The 17,414-nt window shown below is 35.1% G+C and overlaps 1 protein-coding gene across 3 annotated transcripts; it reads left to right on the top strand.

Moving 5' to 3' along the window:
• The first annotated feature begins 241 nt into the window (after positions 1 to 241).
• On the top strand, positions 242 to 16,216 carry fxr1 (FMR1 autosomal homolog 1). Of its 3 annotated transcripts, XM_084117687.1 has the most exons (17): positions 242 to 330; positions 2,707 to 2,759; positions 2,844 to 2,934; positions 3,016 to 3,087; positions 3,169 to 3,317; positions 6,303 to 6,396; positions 6,476 to 6,592; positions 7,627 to 7,797; positions 7,873 to 7,951; positions 8,380 to 8,489; positions 8,575 to 8,661; positions 8,748 to 8,958; positions 10,569 to 10,784; positions 11,248 to 11,448; positions 12,600 to 12,677; positions 13,820 to 13,905; positions 15,244 to 16,216. In XM_084117687.1, exons 1-17 carry the CDS (start codon positions 280 to 282, stop codon positions 15,355 to 15,357), a joined length of 1,980 nt encoding a protein of 659 aa, XP_083973813.1. In that variant the 5' UTR covers positions 242 to 279; the 3' UTR covers positions 15,358 to 16,216. The 3 variants fall into 3 exon arrangements, with proteins under 3 accessions (XP_083973813.1, XP_083973814.1, XP_083973815.1); XM_084117688.1 differs by lacking the exon at positions 12,600 to 12,677; XM_084117689.1 differs by lacking the exons at positions 12,600 to 12,677; positions 13,820 to 13,905.
• Positions 16,217 to 17,414: the final 1,198 nt, after the last annotated feature.

Genomic DNA, 17,414 nt, shown 5'->3' with positions numbered 1-17,414 from the left:
TTTCTTTTCAAAATGTTGTAAAAGTCGAAGAAAAAAAGTAAACAGAATCTATACTTGAGTAAAGTATTAAAACATTACAAAAAAAGTTAAGTACTATTTAAATACATAAGTATGTACACTTCCTTATCTCTGGTTGAAGTGCTGTATATAATAAATGCATAAAAATGCATAAATGCCAAATGCATAAAATGTAAATGTAGTATGAAGGAGTTCCTCAGGGTTCACTGCTGAGCCCTGTAGAGTTCGGGAACTTTACCCAGCATCCTCTTCGCGCTCAACATGGAGGAATTGACGGTGGAGGTCCGTGGCTCCAATGGAGCTTATTATAAGGTAAATACATTATTTTACTACATGATCTTCTACTTCACGCTCGCATTTGTCTCTTAAAGACAGTATGGATGGTAAAACCTTCAAGAAAATATTGAAAAACGAACTGTATCATGTACTTTCAACGCTTATAAATAGTAACGTACTGTACTCAGTGTCTGCTAGCCGTTAGCCGGTTAGCAGCCGCGCGAGGATATTTAAATAATCAAAACATTACACCATGTAATGCTAAGTTTTATTTAACCTCAACTACATACTAAAGAAGTTTACATTAGGAGAAACTGAGCTTTAATGCTCGAATAACTGACTTTTGATTTCACTTTGTTTATCTGCTGTTATTGAACAGTAACGTTATATAGTCAGGCGTTCAGATATGTCGTCTTTTAACGATTTATATTAATTAAACCATAACAAATGCTTAGATAAAAAATAATACTATCTAAATACCAATATAAAAGTCAGTAATTGGTCATTGTTGATCATCAAGCCTGCTATCGGTCATGTTCGTTAGTTTTACTGGTATTGTGTTGAAGCACACAACCTATTAACCTTCAATATACATTTATAATGCAGATAAATCTGTTTATTTGAACAAGTGTGATTACGTTTCTCAAATGTAGGTTTAGTCAAGCTACAAAAAAAAAAAGCCAGGAAACTCATATTCATATTTAAGGTGTGGTCAGACATGATCAAATCATAAAAGCAGCTTGTGTTCTTCCACCAGATGATTTCATTCTCAAGAAAATTCAAAGAAATCTATTATTAGTTTGAGTCGTATTTGTGCAGTCCTATAAAAAAATAGGTATTATTACTTTCCACTTAAAGTATATATTAATAAACATGTTGTAAGTCCCAGTTGGGAAGTTATTATTCTGTCTCCATCTCATCCCTCAGTGATTTTGCTGTGCTTTATCAGCTGTCGGCTTTCCATCGCACCTGTCATCCACACTGCAGATATTTTAACACCCGTCTATTTTGAGATGAGCTTTAAGAGATACCAACTTACATTTTGGAGCCAGTTGCCATTGAGAGGCAGTGCCGACCAGTTAGTTGAGCTTAAGTAATGAAGTACCAGTTTGTTTTTATATAATATCAATTTAATTTGGTAAAACTTTATTTTACAGTGTCCTTGTTACATATACTTACCATAGTAATAACAGTAAACTATGCATAATTACATTGTAACTAACCCTCAACCAAACCCTAACCCTATAGTAAGTACATGTTGTTAATTAATATTACTCATTACTTAAATATATAATTAAACTGTAACAATGACACCTTAAAATAAAGTGTAACCTTTAATTTTATATTTGATTGATCACACCTTATGATTGGTATTATTAAACAAAACAATGCTCCTATTTTGGTACATATTTACATTTATTAAAACAAAATGCATTGTGAACGTATGACCACACTTCATATAAACAAGCTCTCTGACGTAGATCAGATCGTGGTAAAACATAATTAGAAAGTCTTTATTTAGTCTTTTAAAGTGTTTGTATTTTATAAATTGTTTATTTCTTACATTTATTCTGTGGTGCTTATTCTTTGTATCTCATAACTTTTAGGCAAGTGTTATTTTTGTATTATTTATTTACTATTTTAGTTTTTATTGGTTTTTCTTAATATTTTAGTTTTAATTTGAGTTTGTTTTAATTATTTGGATGTTTTTATTATTATTTTGAAATATATATTTTGTATTTTAGTAACTTATTTCTGTTAGTTGCCAAGACGACATTTTTAATTTTCATTTAAGTTTGTCATCTAATATATTTCTTCATTTTATTTCAACGTTATTTCAATTAGCGATAGCTATATTTTTAGTATAACACTGGATATTCAAAGAGAAAATGTTTCAGTTTTTAATTTTCTATTTAGGTTTAATTTATTTTTATTATGTTGGCTTGACAAAGTTATAATTCAGTTTTAGTTTATGTTTATTTATTTCCAGTAGTTATAGTATAAAATATTTATTTTTTTATTAATTTGTATTTTTTAGTTTTAGTTTTAGTGTTTTTGTTAAACTTAAGTTTTTAAATATCTATATATGTTTAATTTATATTAATATATATTTGTAATGTATTAGTTTTAGTGCTTACAGTTAGTTTCCAAGGCAACATTTCTATATTTTGTTTAAAAAAATTGTCTAATATTTATATTTTATTTTATTTCAATAGCTTTATTTCAATGAATATTTTTTTTTAATAATAACCCTGTTTTGGACAGCACAAACCTTTACAACTTGTATAGTAGCATTAGTGAATTCTCACTCACACTCTGTGTGTGTGTGTGTGTGTGTCTAATAAATTATTTTAATAAATGTATTTACTTGTTTACATATATTTTGATAAATAATAAATCATATTATTCCAGGGCTTTGTCAAAGATGTTCATGATGACTCTCTCTCCGTTTCGTTTGAAAATAAGTGAGTAGAAGCCAATAGTTCACAATCATGAAAATATGAGAGAAATATGAGATGTGCATAACTATATGAAAACGATTTTCTCAGCTGGCAACCTGAAAGACAAGTCCCCTTCAGTGATGTGCGGTTACCTCCTGCTGATGGCAAAAAGGAGATCACTGAAGGAGAAGAAGTGGAGGTGAGGAAACATGTGTATTACTAGTATTGCACTGTATTGAGTTTATCCATAAACACTTAACAAGCGTGTTCTGCTGTTCAGATCTTCTCCCGAGCGAACGAACAGGAGCCCTGCGGCTGGTGGCTGGCTAAAGTGCGCATGATGAAAGGAGATGTGAGTATGCATGACTCGCTCGGTTAAGTTTCGCTTTCTTCTGAAGATCTCTGAGTTCACTTTCACTTTTGTTTCCTGCAGTTCTACGTGATCGAGTACGCCGCATGTGACGCAACCTACAACGAGATAGTAACGTTTGAGCGTCTCCGCCCAGTCAACCGTAATAAAGCTGTGACGGAGAACACATTCTTCAAGTGTTCTGTCCCTGTCCCGGACGATCTCCGTGCAGCGTGAGTCCTGTTCGGACACAACCATCACTATTGCTCTAATGTGTAGAATACAGTCATAATTAAGACACCAACATTTTGTGGTAACTGAAAAATGTTACACAAATTATACTTTATGAGAATTCTATTAAACAGAAAGTTTAATTTTTTTCTAAAAAAATTCGAAAAACAAAATGTTTTGCCTATAAAACTAATTTCAGGCATTTAATCATAAGAATCATAAATTGTAAAAATACGGGTTTTTTTTTTTTTTTGTAGAAGTATTAATTTTTTTGTGACGTTTTCGTAACATATTTCCTTCTTGCTTCCATTGAAGATTCTGTCAGAGCCATAACTTTGTGGGCAGAAAAACATTTTCCGATCCTTTCCTATTGTTTCCTGTTGCTTCTTTTACAGTCCTGTCCAATAAAGGCAAAAAGTAGAAAAAAAAAGGTTACACTTTATTTGAAGGTGTCATTGTTACAGTGTAATTATATATTTAAGTACTGAGTAATATTAAGCAACTACATGTACTTACTCTAGGGTTAGGGTAGGATTAGGGTTTGGTTGAGGGTTAGTTGCATGTAATTATGCATAATTTACAGTTATTACTATGGTAAGTACATGTAACATATGTAACAAGGACACTGTAAAATAAAGTGTTACCAAAAAACATTATATATACAATATGTATAAATAGAAAAGGTAATTGCGACTTTTTATTTTAGAAATCTGACTTTTTTCTCAGAAATGTGTGAGAGAAATTGGCTTGGAAAATTACTTTACGAGTCTTTCGAAATTATGAGTTTGTATCTCGTAACTCTGATTTTTTTTCTCAGATTTGAGTTTATATCTCGTAACTCTGATTTATTTCTTAGAGTTGTGAGTTTATATCTCGTAAATGACGTTTTTCTTGCAATTGTGAGTTTATATCTCTTAACTGATTTATTTATCAGATTTGAGTTTATATCTCTTAACTTTGATTTTTTTTCCCTCAGATTTGAGTTTATATCTCTTAACTCTGATTTATTTCTTAGAGTTGTGAGTTTATATCTCTTAACTCTGATTTTTTTTTTTCAGATTTGAGTTTATATCTCTTAACTCTGATTTATTTCTTAGAGTTGTGAGTTTATATCTCTTAACTCTGATTTTTTTCTTAGAGTTGTGAGTTTATATCTCGTAAATGACGTTTTTCTTGCAATTGTGAGTTTATATCTCTTAACTCTGATTTTTTTTCCCTCAGATTTGAGTTTATATCTCTTAACTCTGATTTTTTTCTTAGAGTTGTGAGTTTATATCTCGTAAATGACGTTTTTCTTGCAATTGTGAGTTTATATCTCTTAACTCTGATTTTTTTTTTTCAGATTTGAGTTTATATCTCTTAACTCTGATTTTTTTCTTAGAGTTGTGAGTTTATATCTCGTAAATTACGTTTTTCTTGCAATTGTGAGTTTATATCTCTTAACTCTGATTTATTTCTTAGAGTTGTGAGTTTATATCTCTTAACTTTGATTTTTTTTTCTCAGATTTGAGTTTATATCTCGTAACTCTGATTTATTTCTTAGAGTTGTGAGTTTATATCTCGTAAATGACGTTTTTCTTGCAATTGTGAGTTTATATCTCTTAACTGATTTATTTATCAGATTTGAGTTTATATCTCTTAACTTTGATTTTTTTTCCCTCAGATTTGAGTTTATATCTCTTAACTCTGATTTATTTCTTAGAGTTGTGAGTTTATATCTCTTAACTCTGATTTTTTTTTTTCAGATTTGAGTTTATATCTCTTAACTCTGATTTATTTCTTAGAGTTGTGAGTTTATATCTCTTAACTCTGATTTTTTTCTTAGAGTTGTGAGTTTATATCTCGTAAATGACGTTTTTCTTGCAATTGTGAGTTTATATCTCTTAACTCTGATTTTTTTTCCCTCAGATTTGAGTTTATATCTCTTAACTCTGATTTTTTTCTTAGAGTTGTGAGTTTATATCTCGTAAATGACGTTTTTCTTGCAATTGTGAGTTTATATCTCTTAACTCTGATTTTTTTTTTTCAGATTTGAGTTTATATCTCTTAACTCTGATTTTTTTCTTAGAGTTGTGAGTTTATATCTCGTAAATTACGTTTTTCTTGCAATTGTGAGTTTATATCTCTTAACTCTGATTTATTTCTTAGAGTTGTGAGTTTATATCTCTTAACTTTGATTTTTTTTTCTCAGATTTGAGTTTATATCTCTTAACTCTGATTTATTTCTTAGAGTTGTGAGTTTATATCTCGTAAATGACGTTTTTCTTGCAATTGCGAGTTTATATCTAGTAAGTGATCTTTTTTTCTCAAAATTGCAAGTTTATTTCTCGTAACTGATTTTTTTTTCCGAAGAATTGTGAGTTTATATCTCTTAACTCTGATTTTTTTCCCCCTCACAATTGCAATGTTATGTCTCGTAACTGACTTTTATCTGAATTGTAAGTTTAGTCTGTCGCTTAACTGACATTTTTCTCGCAATTGCAATTTTGTATCTCTTAACTAAGTTTTTTTATATAATTAATATAAACTAGCAATTCTAAGAAAAAAGTCAGCTCACAATTCTGACTTTTTTCTTGCAATTGCGAGTTTATTTCTCACAATTCTGTGAAAAAAGTCAGAATGGCGAGATAAAGTCGCAATTACATTTTAATTTTTTATTCCGTGACGGAAACAAGCTTCCATATGATCACCATCGAGAATGAGAATTCCAAAAAATATTCAAACAAACTCAAAAGCAAATCATTTTGATGCATTAAAGTAATGAATGAAAAAATAAATAGATTAATGACAATTTAGGTGTGAAATGTGCTTAATATAATTATATTGCAATGCAAAATAGTGTGAAGTCTTCTGTTTCTTTAAGCAGAATACATTTTTTCCTTTGATTTTGGGGCAAAATGTGACCTGCACACATATTATAGTTCATCTGTGCTGATGCAACCAATATTGGTTAAACCATGAACTAATTTCTTCATTGCTCATGTTAGATGTGAGAACGAACAAGCCCACAAGGATTTCAAAAAGGCGGTTGGAGCCATTCGGATTGTTTACAGCCCGGAGCAAAGTGAGCTGATTGTGCTGGTGAGTCCCAGTTGGCCATAGCACTTCTGTAAGTGGGTTTATGACGAAAGCTTAATCCAGGTTCTCTGCACTCCACTAGTCCATGAGCGAAGCCACCGTCAAGCGCGTCTCCCTGCTGAGCGACATGCATCTACGGAGCATCCGCACGAAACTCATGCTCATGTCCAGGAACGAGGAGGCCACCAAACATCTTGAGGTACATCAGCTCTCGTGTCTAGTTGATTATTAATGTGGGGCTTTTCACACCGCACTTAACCCTGTGCAAAATGTAAATCCAAAATATATGAATAAACAGTGTTATTTTAGTGTCATTGACATGACATACTACTATAGGTTTTGTTAATATTTTATAATAGATTTTTTTTATTTTTTTTTTATTTTAGTTATTTTGTATGTTTAAAAAAAATATTTATTAGTTATAGTAATCTTAGTACTAAACGAAAGTTAAACTTAAACTAAACGAAAATGAGAAATGTTACTTTGGCAGCTAAAATAAAATAAGTTCCAAAGTTTCTAAATATTTTATTTCATTTCAAGTAACAAAAATAATTTATGGTTTGTTTTTGTTTTAGTTAATGATATTAACCCTGAAGTTATTATACAATATACAACACTCAAAAAGTTATGTTAGTACTAAACGAGAGTTAAAATGGTTTTAGTAAACAATATTAACTCAAATGTTATATTAGTACCAAACAAAAAGTTAAACTAAACGAAAATGAGAAATGTTGCTTTGGCAGCGGTTAAAAAAAAGTTTAAGGGTTTTTTATAGTTTAAGTAACCAAAATAGTTTTTTAAATATTTTGTTTTAGTGAACGATAATAACCCTGCAGTGTGCAACTCAAAAAGTTATGTTAGTTTTAAACGAACGTTTAACGTAAAGTTAAAACAGATAAAATGAGAAATGTAGATTAGGCAGCTGAAGTTCATATTTTATTTTAAGTGATGAAAATAGTTTTTAATGGTTTTAGTTAACGATAGTAACTCTGCAGTACTCAACTCAAAAAGTTAATGTTAGTACTAAACGAAAGTTAAACTAAACGAAAATAAGAAATGCTGGTTTGCCTGTGGAAATTAAATAGTTTTTTATTTGACTGTATTTCAAGTAACAAGAATAGAATAGTTTTTTTTATGGTTTGTTTTAGTGAACGATAATAACGCTGCAGTGTGTAACTCTAAAATGAACTCCGATTTACCAGTGAACATGAGCATGTGTCTGTGTGCGTGTAGAGCACTAAGCAGTTGGCCTCAGCGTTTCAAGAGGAGTTCACCGTGAGAGAAGACCTCATAGGTCTCGCCATCGGCAGCCACGGCAGCAACATTCAGCAGGCCAGAAAGGTGCCGGGAGTGACCGCCATCGAGCTGGACGAGGAGACCCGGACCTTCAGGGTCTACGGAGAGGTGTGTACGGGGTCGTTTCGTCAAACGGGCTCCTTGTAATGGATACAATGCATTTCTAAAATTCTTTCTTTACAGAGTACAGAGGCGGTTCAGAAAGCAAGAAATTATCTAGAGTTTCTGGAAGATTCAGTGCAGATTCCTCGCAATCTTGTTGGTATGCATGTTTTTCTTTTAGAAACCTTTGTTTATATATTTATATAACTGTATTTCAATTATCGCAATTCATTTTTTAAATAGTTTTGTTAACAGTGACAACTGAGTGTGCAACAGGAAATTTTGTTGAATTGTTGAAATAAAAAAATTAGATTGGAGGAGCAATTATATTTCAATATTTTTGTGTTCCCCCGAGAAACTTTGCGTTCGCTCACAAAACTTGTGATGGAAATATTATGAGGTGTGAGGAAAAACTATGTTTCAGTGCTTTTGCGAGCAAACGCAAAGTTTCTTGGGAAATGCAATAGTTTGCATGTTTTGTGAGAGAGGTCACTTCTCAAAAAAGAAGGGTAAATATTTAATATTCATATTGAATTTAATCATCAAAATTGTGTTGGCATCATTTTCATACGCATTTTCCCTTTGCAGGGAAGGTTATCGGAAAAAACGGCAAGGTCATCCAGGAGATTGTCGATAAATCCGGTGTGGTGAGAGTGCGCATCGAAGGCGACAATGACAACAAACTCCCCCGACAGGAAGTAAGACACCCGAGAGTAGCACAAAAAAGCGAGCCAGATGAATGTATACATATATACGATAATGCGTTTTTATTTTATTAAACAGGGAATGGTGCCATTTACATTCGTTGGAACGAAGGAGAGTATCAGCAATGTGCAGGTTCTACTGGAATACCACATTGCTTACCTGAACGTGAGTATGAGAGACGCACACAGCCGTCGTGTTGACGTAAGGCGTCTGGTGTTTGAGGAGCTCAAGCGCTGGTTTGTGTCGTGCAGGAGGTGGAGCAGCTGCGACTGGAGCGACTGCAGATCGATGAGCAGCTGCGTCAGATCGGGATGGGTCACAGGCCTGGCCCAAACCGGCCCGGCGATAAGGACAAGGGCTACGCCACTGAAGAGAGCGCTACTAACACCACCCTGCACGTCAATCGCTCCTACTCCGGCAGGGGCCGTGGACGCCGGGGGCCCGGATACACGTCTGGCTACGGTAGGACTTTGGTCTTAAAAGCTTTTAAAAACAGGTCATGTTTCACCCCAAATTCGAGGCTACTCGAAAAAGGCTACTTTTTACCTCTGGCAAAATGGGCTTTCAATAGAATTTGCCTGCTGATGCAGTAGAAAGGTGGAAATAAATTTGAAACGCCGCTACATGACTAGAGAGAAAACAGAAAAAAGCCTGTTGTCTTCCCTTTTGCCAAATAGGTTTGGAAACTTCAATAGAGGGAATGCATTGACGTCACTTTCCCGCCGAAACACACTCCCTCAGCCGGACTGAGTGGCAGAAGAGCTGCTGCATGATGCGATTTAACAGGGGAAACTGTGAAAAAGCGAGTAAAACGAACAATTACCAGTTTAAACTAAAGGTTGGACTCGATATAGTGTTCCTTACAACTTACCAAAGATCCAGTGATCCGTGGATATTGACACGCAGCAGGAACATGTTTCCTGACATTTATATGAGCCTGATTTCCACGCCGGGGAAATACATACAGCAAATGTGCATGTGAACGCTTTATATAAATACAATATAGGTCTAAATCCGGCTGATCACTCATATCAATGTTATATATGTCGTCATATCGTCCAGCCTTAAAACTTGTATGGTTTTTTGTCAGTGTTTATTTAAAAGCATCCAATTATGCAGAATATACGATGGTATTTAATTGAGGAGTTGTCAGTACAATATATAACAATACAATATAAAGGGTATGATTTTACCCCAAATGCAGCATATTGACACAAAATGATAACAGCACTTTTTGCTGCCACCTTTTCCTTGGTTAACTTATAGCATCAAATAAACATGAATGAACATCAGAAGGACTGTAGTTTTAACCGAGGAAAGACGTCAGTACACACCGTTATTCAAATTCAAATCCACCGACGTTAATCTTCCAATCCTCTCCTGACTGCTTTGTCGGACAAAAATGTCAGATTATGATTGGTCAGATCGCCTGTCAATCAAACTCCCTGCGAAGGGTGAATTGACGTTAATTTAAAAGTGAAAGTAAAATGCAAACTGCCGCACCAGCTTCTTATAGGCTAAGCGATGTAAAAAAAAAATAAATTTGTTTTTGCATTTTACTTTTGCCTTCAAATTAGCGATTTAAACCCCCCCCCCCGCCGCTGTTTTACGTGCGCATTTTAGTTTCGCTTTTAAATTAGCGCCAATTCGGGGGTGGATTGCGTGAATGGTGAGTTCATTAGCCTATTATTATTAATGAAAAGCACAACAACTAAACAGTACAATGCCAAACTCCTAAATAGGCGTTTTTACATTTCGCTTTGACACCATCATCATCAGGTCCTCGCTCTCGTGATTAATGAAATCTGACTCCTGCTGCTGATCTTTGCTGCGACTCTCGTTCAGCTCACGATTTATTAAGCAGAAACGTTCAGTTTTATAAGTGTGGTGTCTGTGCTCTAACTGAACTAAATGCTTCTGAACACCGGTAACTCCGTCAACAACACTGACTATCATAGCAAGCAGAGTGTTGACTTGTATTGTTCCCAGGTGCAAGAATTCAAAGAGTAAATGTTACTTTGGGTTTCCAGTGAAGGATCAGGCTAACACTTTCACGTTTTCATCACTTTCAGGCACTAACTCCGAGCACTCGTACGCCTCTGAGACGGACTCTGAGCGTAAGGAGGAGCTGAGCGACTGGTCCCTGGCGGGAGAGGAGCCCGAGCGTAACCCCAGACAGCAGAGAGACAGCAGGAGGAGGCCGGGAGAGGGCCGGGGCAGAGCACGAGGAGGACCTGCAGTCAGAGGCCGCGGATCGGGACGGGGGGCGTCCAACTCCATCAGCTCAGGTACACATTAAAGCTGAACGCTTCTTATTCACCAGCACACAAATCGTTGTGTTTGTTTGCTTGGTTTTATTGTATTGATATGATATTTGTATTTTTGTAATTAAAATTTTGCCATAAAAAAATTGCCTTTTAGGGCCCTATGAAATCCATTTTTCTTTTTTCCCCAAATTTTTCTTTTTCTGGATTTTTATTTGAATGGTTCATTAAAATTTTAAGTATTAAAAAGCATGTCTAGTCATTTAATTTTGTAAAAATAATTTACTAATGTTTAAGCTATAATAGTGACCAATGAAATGTTTTTTTTTTTGTAACAGAAATTTTCTGTTGTCTGTTTTAAATTTCTCTGTATTCTCTGTTTTATGATTTATTACGAACTTATTATCAAAGAATAGTGGTAATCAAATGAATGCATAAAACTTCATTATATTAGTATTAAATATTTGTATTGGTGTTTTCATGTCAGTCCTGAACGATCCCGATGGAAACCCATACAGTCTGTTGGACAACACTGAGACTGATCAGACGGCAGACACAGATGCCAGTGACTCCCAGGTGAGCGTTAACCGTCGCAGACGCTCCCGCCGCCGCCGCACAGATGAGGACACCACCGTCATGGACGGCATGAGCGAGTCCGACAACACCTCGCTCAGCGAGAACGGCCTGGGTAAGGATTTACGGCATCAGTCATCTGATGATTTCATTTTATTGATTGGAGCTGCTGTTTCTTGAGCATCAAATCATCATATTAGAATGATTTCTGAATAATCATGTGACACTGAAGACTGGAGTAATGATGCTGAAAATACAGCTTTGATCACAGGAATAAATTATATTTTACAATATGTTCACATAGAAAACAGTTATTTTAAATTGTAATAATATTTCACAATATTAATGTTTTTACTCTATTTTTTGATCAAATAAATGTAACCTTGGTGAGCAGAACAGACTTCTTACAAACCCCAAATATCTGAACAGTACTGTATGTATCATCACTTGCATTATATTTAGGATTTAATTGAATTTTGATTAAATATTTGATACCTAAATGTAAAATTCAACAATAAATACAACAACTTAACAAATGTATTAGACCACCAGCCAATGTAAGGTTCGTGCCTCAGCTGCCTTAAAAAAATTGTGAACAAAATTATGTATATATAAAACAATGCTAGCAAGAATGCAAGCTGTTATCAAGACCAAAGGACAAATTAAGTCATTTTTTGGTTATTATTTGTGAATAAAGACTGTTTAGGTGTTTATTTGCCTATTAAATGAGTTTTTTTTTTTTTTAACACGCATTTTTACAGATTTTTTATGTATTATACTGTTATTATGACATTATATATTATACAATTAATGGGTAACACTTTACTTTAGGGTCCAGTTCTTACTATTAACTATTTGCTTATTATCATGCATATTACTAAGATATTGGCTGTTTATTAGTACTTATAAAGCATATATTAATGTCTTATTCTGCATGATCATATTCTACATCCCTTAATCCACCCAATACCTAAACTTAACAACTACCTTAACTATTAATAAGCAGTAATTAGGAGTTTATTGAGGCAAAAGTCATAGTTAATAGTTAATGATGAGAATTGGACCCTAATCTAAAGTGTGACCAATTAATGCACTCATTTTTTTTGCAAAAAAGAACTGGTTGCCAATTAAAATGATCATAAATGTTTAGGTTTTTATGTAATTAATAACACTGAGACCGATTCCACAAACTGCAACCTGCTCAAATGGCTTTTTCCAAAACGGCTGTCAGTATTTAAGGTCAGGTTTTGCACCGATGTTTTGTAGATGAAGCTGAAGCTAAACAAGAGCGGCGCAACCGTAGCCGGCGCCGGCGCCTCCGCCCTCCTGAGGAGAGGCAGCCAGGTAACGGTGTGAGCTAACACTGCGTTCAGACAGGTAACGGTGTGAGCTAACACTGGGCTCCTGTTCAAGCCAGTGCTAATACAAACTGCATGGCATTGAACGCCAGGCCTTTAAACTCAACTAGAGCTCACATGATCCAACATGCCAGATCACAACTAAAGGTTTTTCTTGAATGAAGTTATTTTCAGACGTTTGCGTGAAATAACATCAAAAAATTATCTTTATCTAGAACTTTTAAATCCGTTGGTTACACAATTGACCGTTCGCAAAGACCCGCCCCCTTTAGTTACTGTTGCTATGTCCGACAAGCCACGCCTCTCTCACGCCACACCATGTTCTCACGCAGTGAACAATACATCGCGGAGCAGAGAGGACACTGACAACACACTGAGACAGGACAGACCAGGTTACTTCTGATATCAAACAAAGTCTCACCTTTCAAATTTGGTCATTTATTAACGAAATTTAAACAATAAATAGCATTTTGTGGCTCTTTAATGTGTCTGACAGATTGCTGTAGAGCCTCAGTTAAAGCTGCTCGTTAACCGATCATCTCTTCCTTCTAGTTCATTTATAGCATCAAATAAACATGAATGAACATCAGAAGGAATGTTGTTTTAACCGCGGAAAGACGTCAGTACACACCGTTTTTCAAGTTCAAATCATCGAACGTTAATCTACTAACTCTCCAGACTGCTTTGTCGGACAAAAATGGCGGATTCGGTGGATGGCGAATTATGATTGGTCAGATTGCCTGTCAATCAAGCGCCCTGCGAAGGGTCAATTGGCAAATAACATTGGTTTATAAAGCTGTAGGTATATGGCCTGATATGCATGGTTGATGTAAATGCATGTCTTTTACCTTCTCAACCTAGAAGAGTCAGTCCAAAAGCTGTCCTTTTCCATACAGTTAAAGTGAATCTTCCTCTCCACCACAGCTCTCCAATCTCTGCTCGCCACATCACGTATCGGATCAGGTTTAACAGCGCAGTGTAGGGTTTCTCGAAACTCGCATCCAGCTGGAAGGGCGAATGAGATTTGAGAGCTCCGGCAGAGGAACATTTCCAGTGCTAAACGTTTCACCCTCATTTAAGAATCGTAAAGATCTTTTGCGAATTGAATCATTGCCGTATCTCTTGCAGTTACTGTGGCGGACTACATATCACGAGCTGAGTCTCAAAGCAGACAGAGAAACCCAAGAGACCTGAGGAAGAGCAAGAAGGACATGGTGACTCTAGATTTCTTCTTTCACATCTCGCTGTGGTTTCAGTTGATGAACAGGGACGGACAATTTTTATATCTAATAAGTAATGCTATTTAGTCATATTATTAGTTGCATATGAATAAATATGATTAACAATGTTTATAATTTTATTATAATTTATTTTAATATTGGATGATATTGGATATTTAATTCTTTCCGCTTATTTTAAGTGATTTTAAGCGATAGATTATGACACAGAGTTCAAATTTAACTACTATTTTACTGTTTTTTTTTTTTTTTGTCCATCGCAATTTCGAAAGGAATATTTATACATTTTTCATGCAAAATAAACACTTTAATAACCATCCCTTTAAGTTCACTTTGTTAAAACTTTTGTCACTTCAGCAATAATCTGCCAGATCAAACTGAAGTCTGTGCTCTAAAGCATTCAAGATTTACGATCAGGTCTATCCTCAAAAAGTTAATAAATGGACTATAAATACAGCGTAAATATAATTTAGTATTAAAAAAAATACATAAATACTAAATAAAAAAACATTATCAAACAAAAAAAATAAAACATTCATTTCATTGACACAAAAATAAATAAAAATTCTGTCATTTTTGACCGCCAGCGAAGAGCACCCTTGTTCGTTAATCGCCACAAACACCTGGGAAGAGTCATGGTAACACCGTGCCCTAACCAGACGCGATGCGATAAGACTCCAGACAAATAATTTGTCTGTCCACACTAGACGCGACTGCAAAATGCGTCAAAATCAATCAAAACGCACAGCCAATCAGAACAGTGTGTGGGCGGAGTCAGCCAATCAGAACAGTTTGTGGGCGGAGTCAGACAATCAAAACAGCATGTGGGCGGAGTCAGCCAATCAGAACAGCGTGTGGGCGGAGTCTCGCGGCAAGTGCGCGGCACCAGAGAGTAATCTTGACGACACTTGCAAGAAAATGGATAAGTGCTACATAATCAAATTCACAAATATTACACCATTTAAACATAATTAAAAATACACACGGAGTTACTAAAACAATCTCTGTCAAAGAATAAACTTGTTTGTTCACAGTTTGAACGTTCTTGTTTCCATTTGTTTAATTTCAAGGTCTGAGGTGAATTATCCATTGTTGCTTTTAGGCTACAAAGCTGGAGCACTAAATGATGTTCAAAGTCACATTACACGCTTTTAACATTAAATAAAGCACATAAACAGTTCCTGAGATTATCTGGTTAGGACAAACACTCTGATTAACATGGAAAAGAGGCATTTTATTGTGTGTCGCATGTAGTTAGGACACGGTGTAAGTCATTGGTGTATTTGTGTTTAATCTGTGTCCTGTGCTCCTCAGGCTCAAGTGGAGTTGATATCGGAGCACAGCCCCGCTGAAGCTGAAGCTGTGAGCAACGGCCCCACCAAAGCAGACGATCACCAGAGCCAAGCCGTCGTCAACGGACTCTCTTAATCACTGCAACTCCTAACCTTTACAGTTTTACAATAGTGCTTGTACAAGCTTGCCAAAGATAGACGTACGGACTTCCACATTCTCGATTGCACTTTTCAGTTCCTTCACAATGGAACAGATAATTACAATGGAAAAAAACACAAAAAAAATGATGAGATGACAAAAACAAAACAAACACACAAAAAAAAAAACAACCTAAGTCACACTTATGTTCCTGATCAGATGTTGTGCCTTCAGAGCGTAGTTTCAACATGACGTTGGCTGGCTATAGAGAAAACGAAACAGAAAACAAACAAACAACTTTGTCTGAAAGACTCCCAGACATCCTTAGCTGCTTTTTGTTACGTTTTAATATGCAACCACTTCTTTGCGAGGGGTTATGGGGGAAAAAGGATGTTTTGCACTGAATAGTCATTTCTTGACCTTTAGAATAATGTTAGTCTGGAAACTGGTCTGCTAACTCTGTCCATTTTAAATGCTGTATGTAAAACACTTCCTGAACGATTGAATTTGGGTTTCATCTTTTGCCTGTTGGGTTGTAAGGGTGGCAACCGAGACTGTTTTGCTAAAGGAGCCTTTTTTTGGGTTTATTTATTTTAAAATGTACAGTATTTAAAATTAACTAGGCAGTTGTTTTTAACACTAAGCTGTCAGAACTTCTTAGCTCGCAGATTGCAAATTTGGACTACTGAAAAGATCAATTTCCAGATGTTCTGTTCTGTAAACTACGTTCGTTAGTCTTTATGGGTTTTTTTTAAAGATCATTCTGGTTGTTTGATGTGCAATATGTTTTGTATGCAGGTAGTTCATAAATAAACATTTGATCTTCCAGCCAACCTTTCAAAGTTGGTGTATCTATTGTTTTGTTCTTTCCTTGTCCAACTTTTAGTTTGTGCTGTAAATTTGATTGGAACAGAGATGAGGATCATATACAATGATTCCGATTCCACTTAGCGTTTCCAATTTCTCAGCAATTCAATTGATGATTCTTTCAGTATTGGTGAGGACCCACAACCCCATAATAATCCTAATTATATTTAAAAAATACTTGGGGCAGTATTTGTATCATTGCATTTACCTGCAATTACTTTTTTCTGAATGTGTATGTATTTACACTGGTTGATTCAAACTGAGAACACATCAGCTCAAGAGTCTTTTTGACTGGTTCATTTAAAAGAAAAGGTTCAAAGGAGTCATTGGTTCATGAATCGGACTACACTGATTCATTTAAAAGAAAAGGTTCATAAGAGTCATTGGCTCATGAATGATTAATTTAAAAGAACTGGTTCATAGGATTGAAAGGCTCATGAATCGGACTACACTGATTCATTTAAAAGAACTGTTTCATAGGATTCATTGGCTCATGAATCAAACTACACTGATTAATTTAAAAGAAAAGGTTCATAAGAGTCATTGGCTCATGAATCGAACTACACTGATTAATTAAAAGAAATGGTTCATAAGAGTCATTGGCTCATGAATCGGACTACACTGATTCATTTGAAAGAAAAGGTTCATAGGATTCAATGGCTCATGAATCGGACTACACTGATTAATTAAAAGAAATGGTTCATAAGAGTCATTGGCTCATGAATCGGACTTACACTGGTTCATTCAAATAAACTGGTTCATAAGAGTCATTGGCTCATGAATCGGACTACACTGATTCATTTAAAAGAACTGTTTCATAGGATTCATTGGCTCATGAATCGGACTACACTGATTATGCTGTACAGTATTGTATAGATTGTTGATTTGCTCATTGAAACTTCAGAACAAAAGATGGCGAATTGACCTTTTGACTTGACTGTTCACACTGGTGAAAGTGGCCCACATTGGAACTGAATTCAGATTAAATGTGATTTCACAACAGGTTCAAGCTGGTTACATGGATTCACTGCGTTGACCAACGGAAAGTTGCTTGGTGTGAGCCATCAAACACACATGATAGTGGCCCACCATTAACTGAATTCAAATTAAATGTGATCTTGCTGTTCACACTGTCCTAAACAAAAGAGAATCAATCTGATTTGGGTCCACATTCAGCTCAAAAAGGA

The sequence above is a fragment of the Abramis brama genome (assembly GCF_963993115.1).
Source record: "Abramis brama genome assembly, chromosome: 6".
NCBI lineage: Eukaryota > Metazoa > Chordata > Actinopteri > Cypriniformes > Leuciscidae > Abramis > Abramis brama.
This window is presented reverse-complemented; position numbering and strand designations above follow the sequence as displayed.

What these genes read in the sequence shown, in the direction of transcription:
- fxr1 (XM_084117687.1), top strand. Translation starts at nt 280, where the DNA reads ATGGAGGAATTGACGGTGGAGGTCCGTGGCTCCAATGGAGCTTATTAT. An exon ending in GATTCCTCGCAATCTTGTTG is followed by an intron (nt 7,952 to 8,379) that starts GTATGCATGTTT and finishes TTCCCTTTGCAG; the next exon opens with GGAAGGTTATCGGAAAAAAC. An exon ending in TCCTGAGGAGAGGCAGCCAG is followed by an intron (nt 12,678 to 13,819) that starts GTAACGGTGTGA and finishes TATCTCTTGCAG; the next exon opens with TTACTGTGGCGGACTACATA.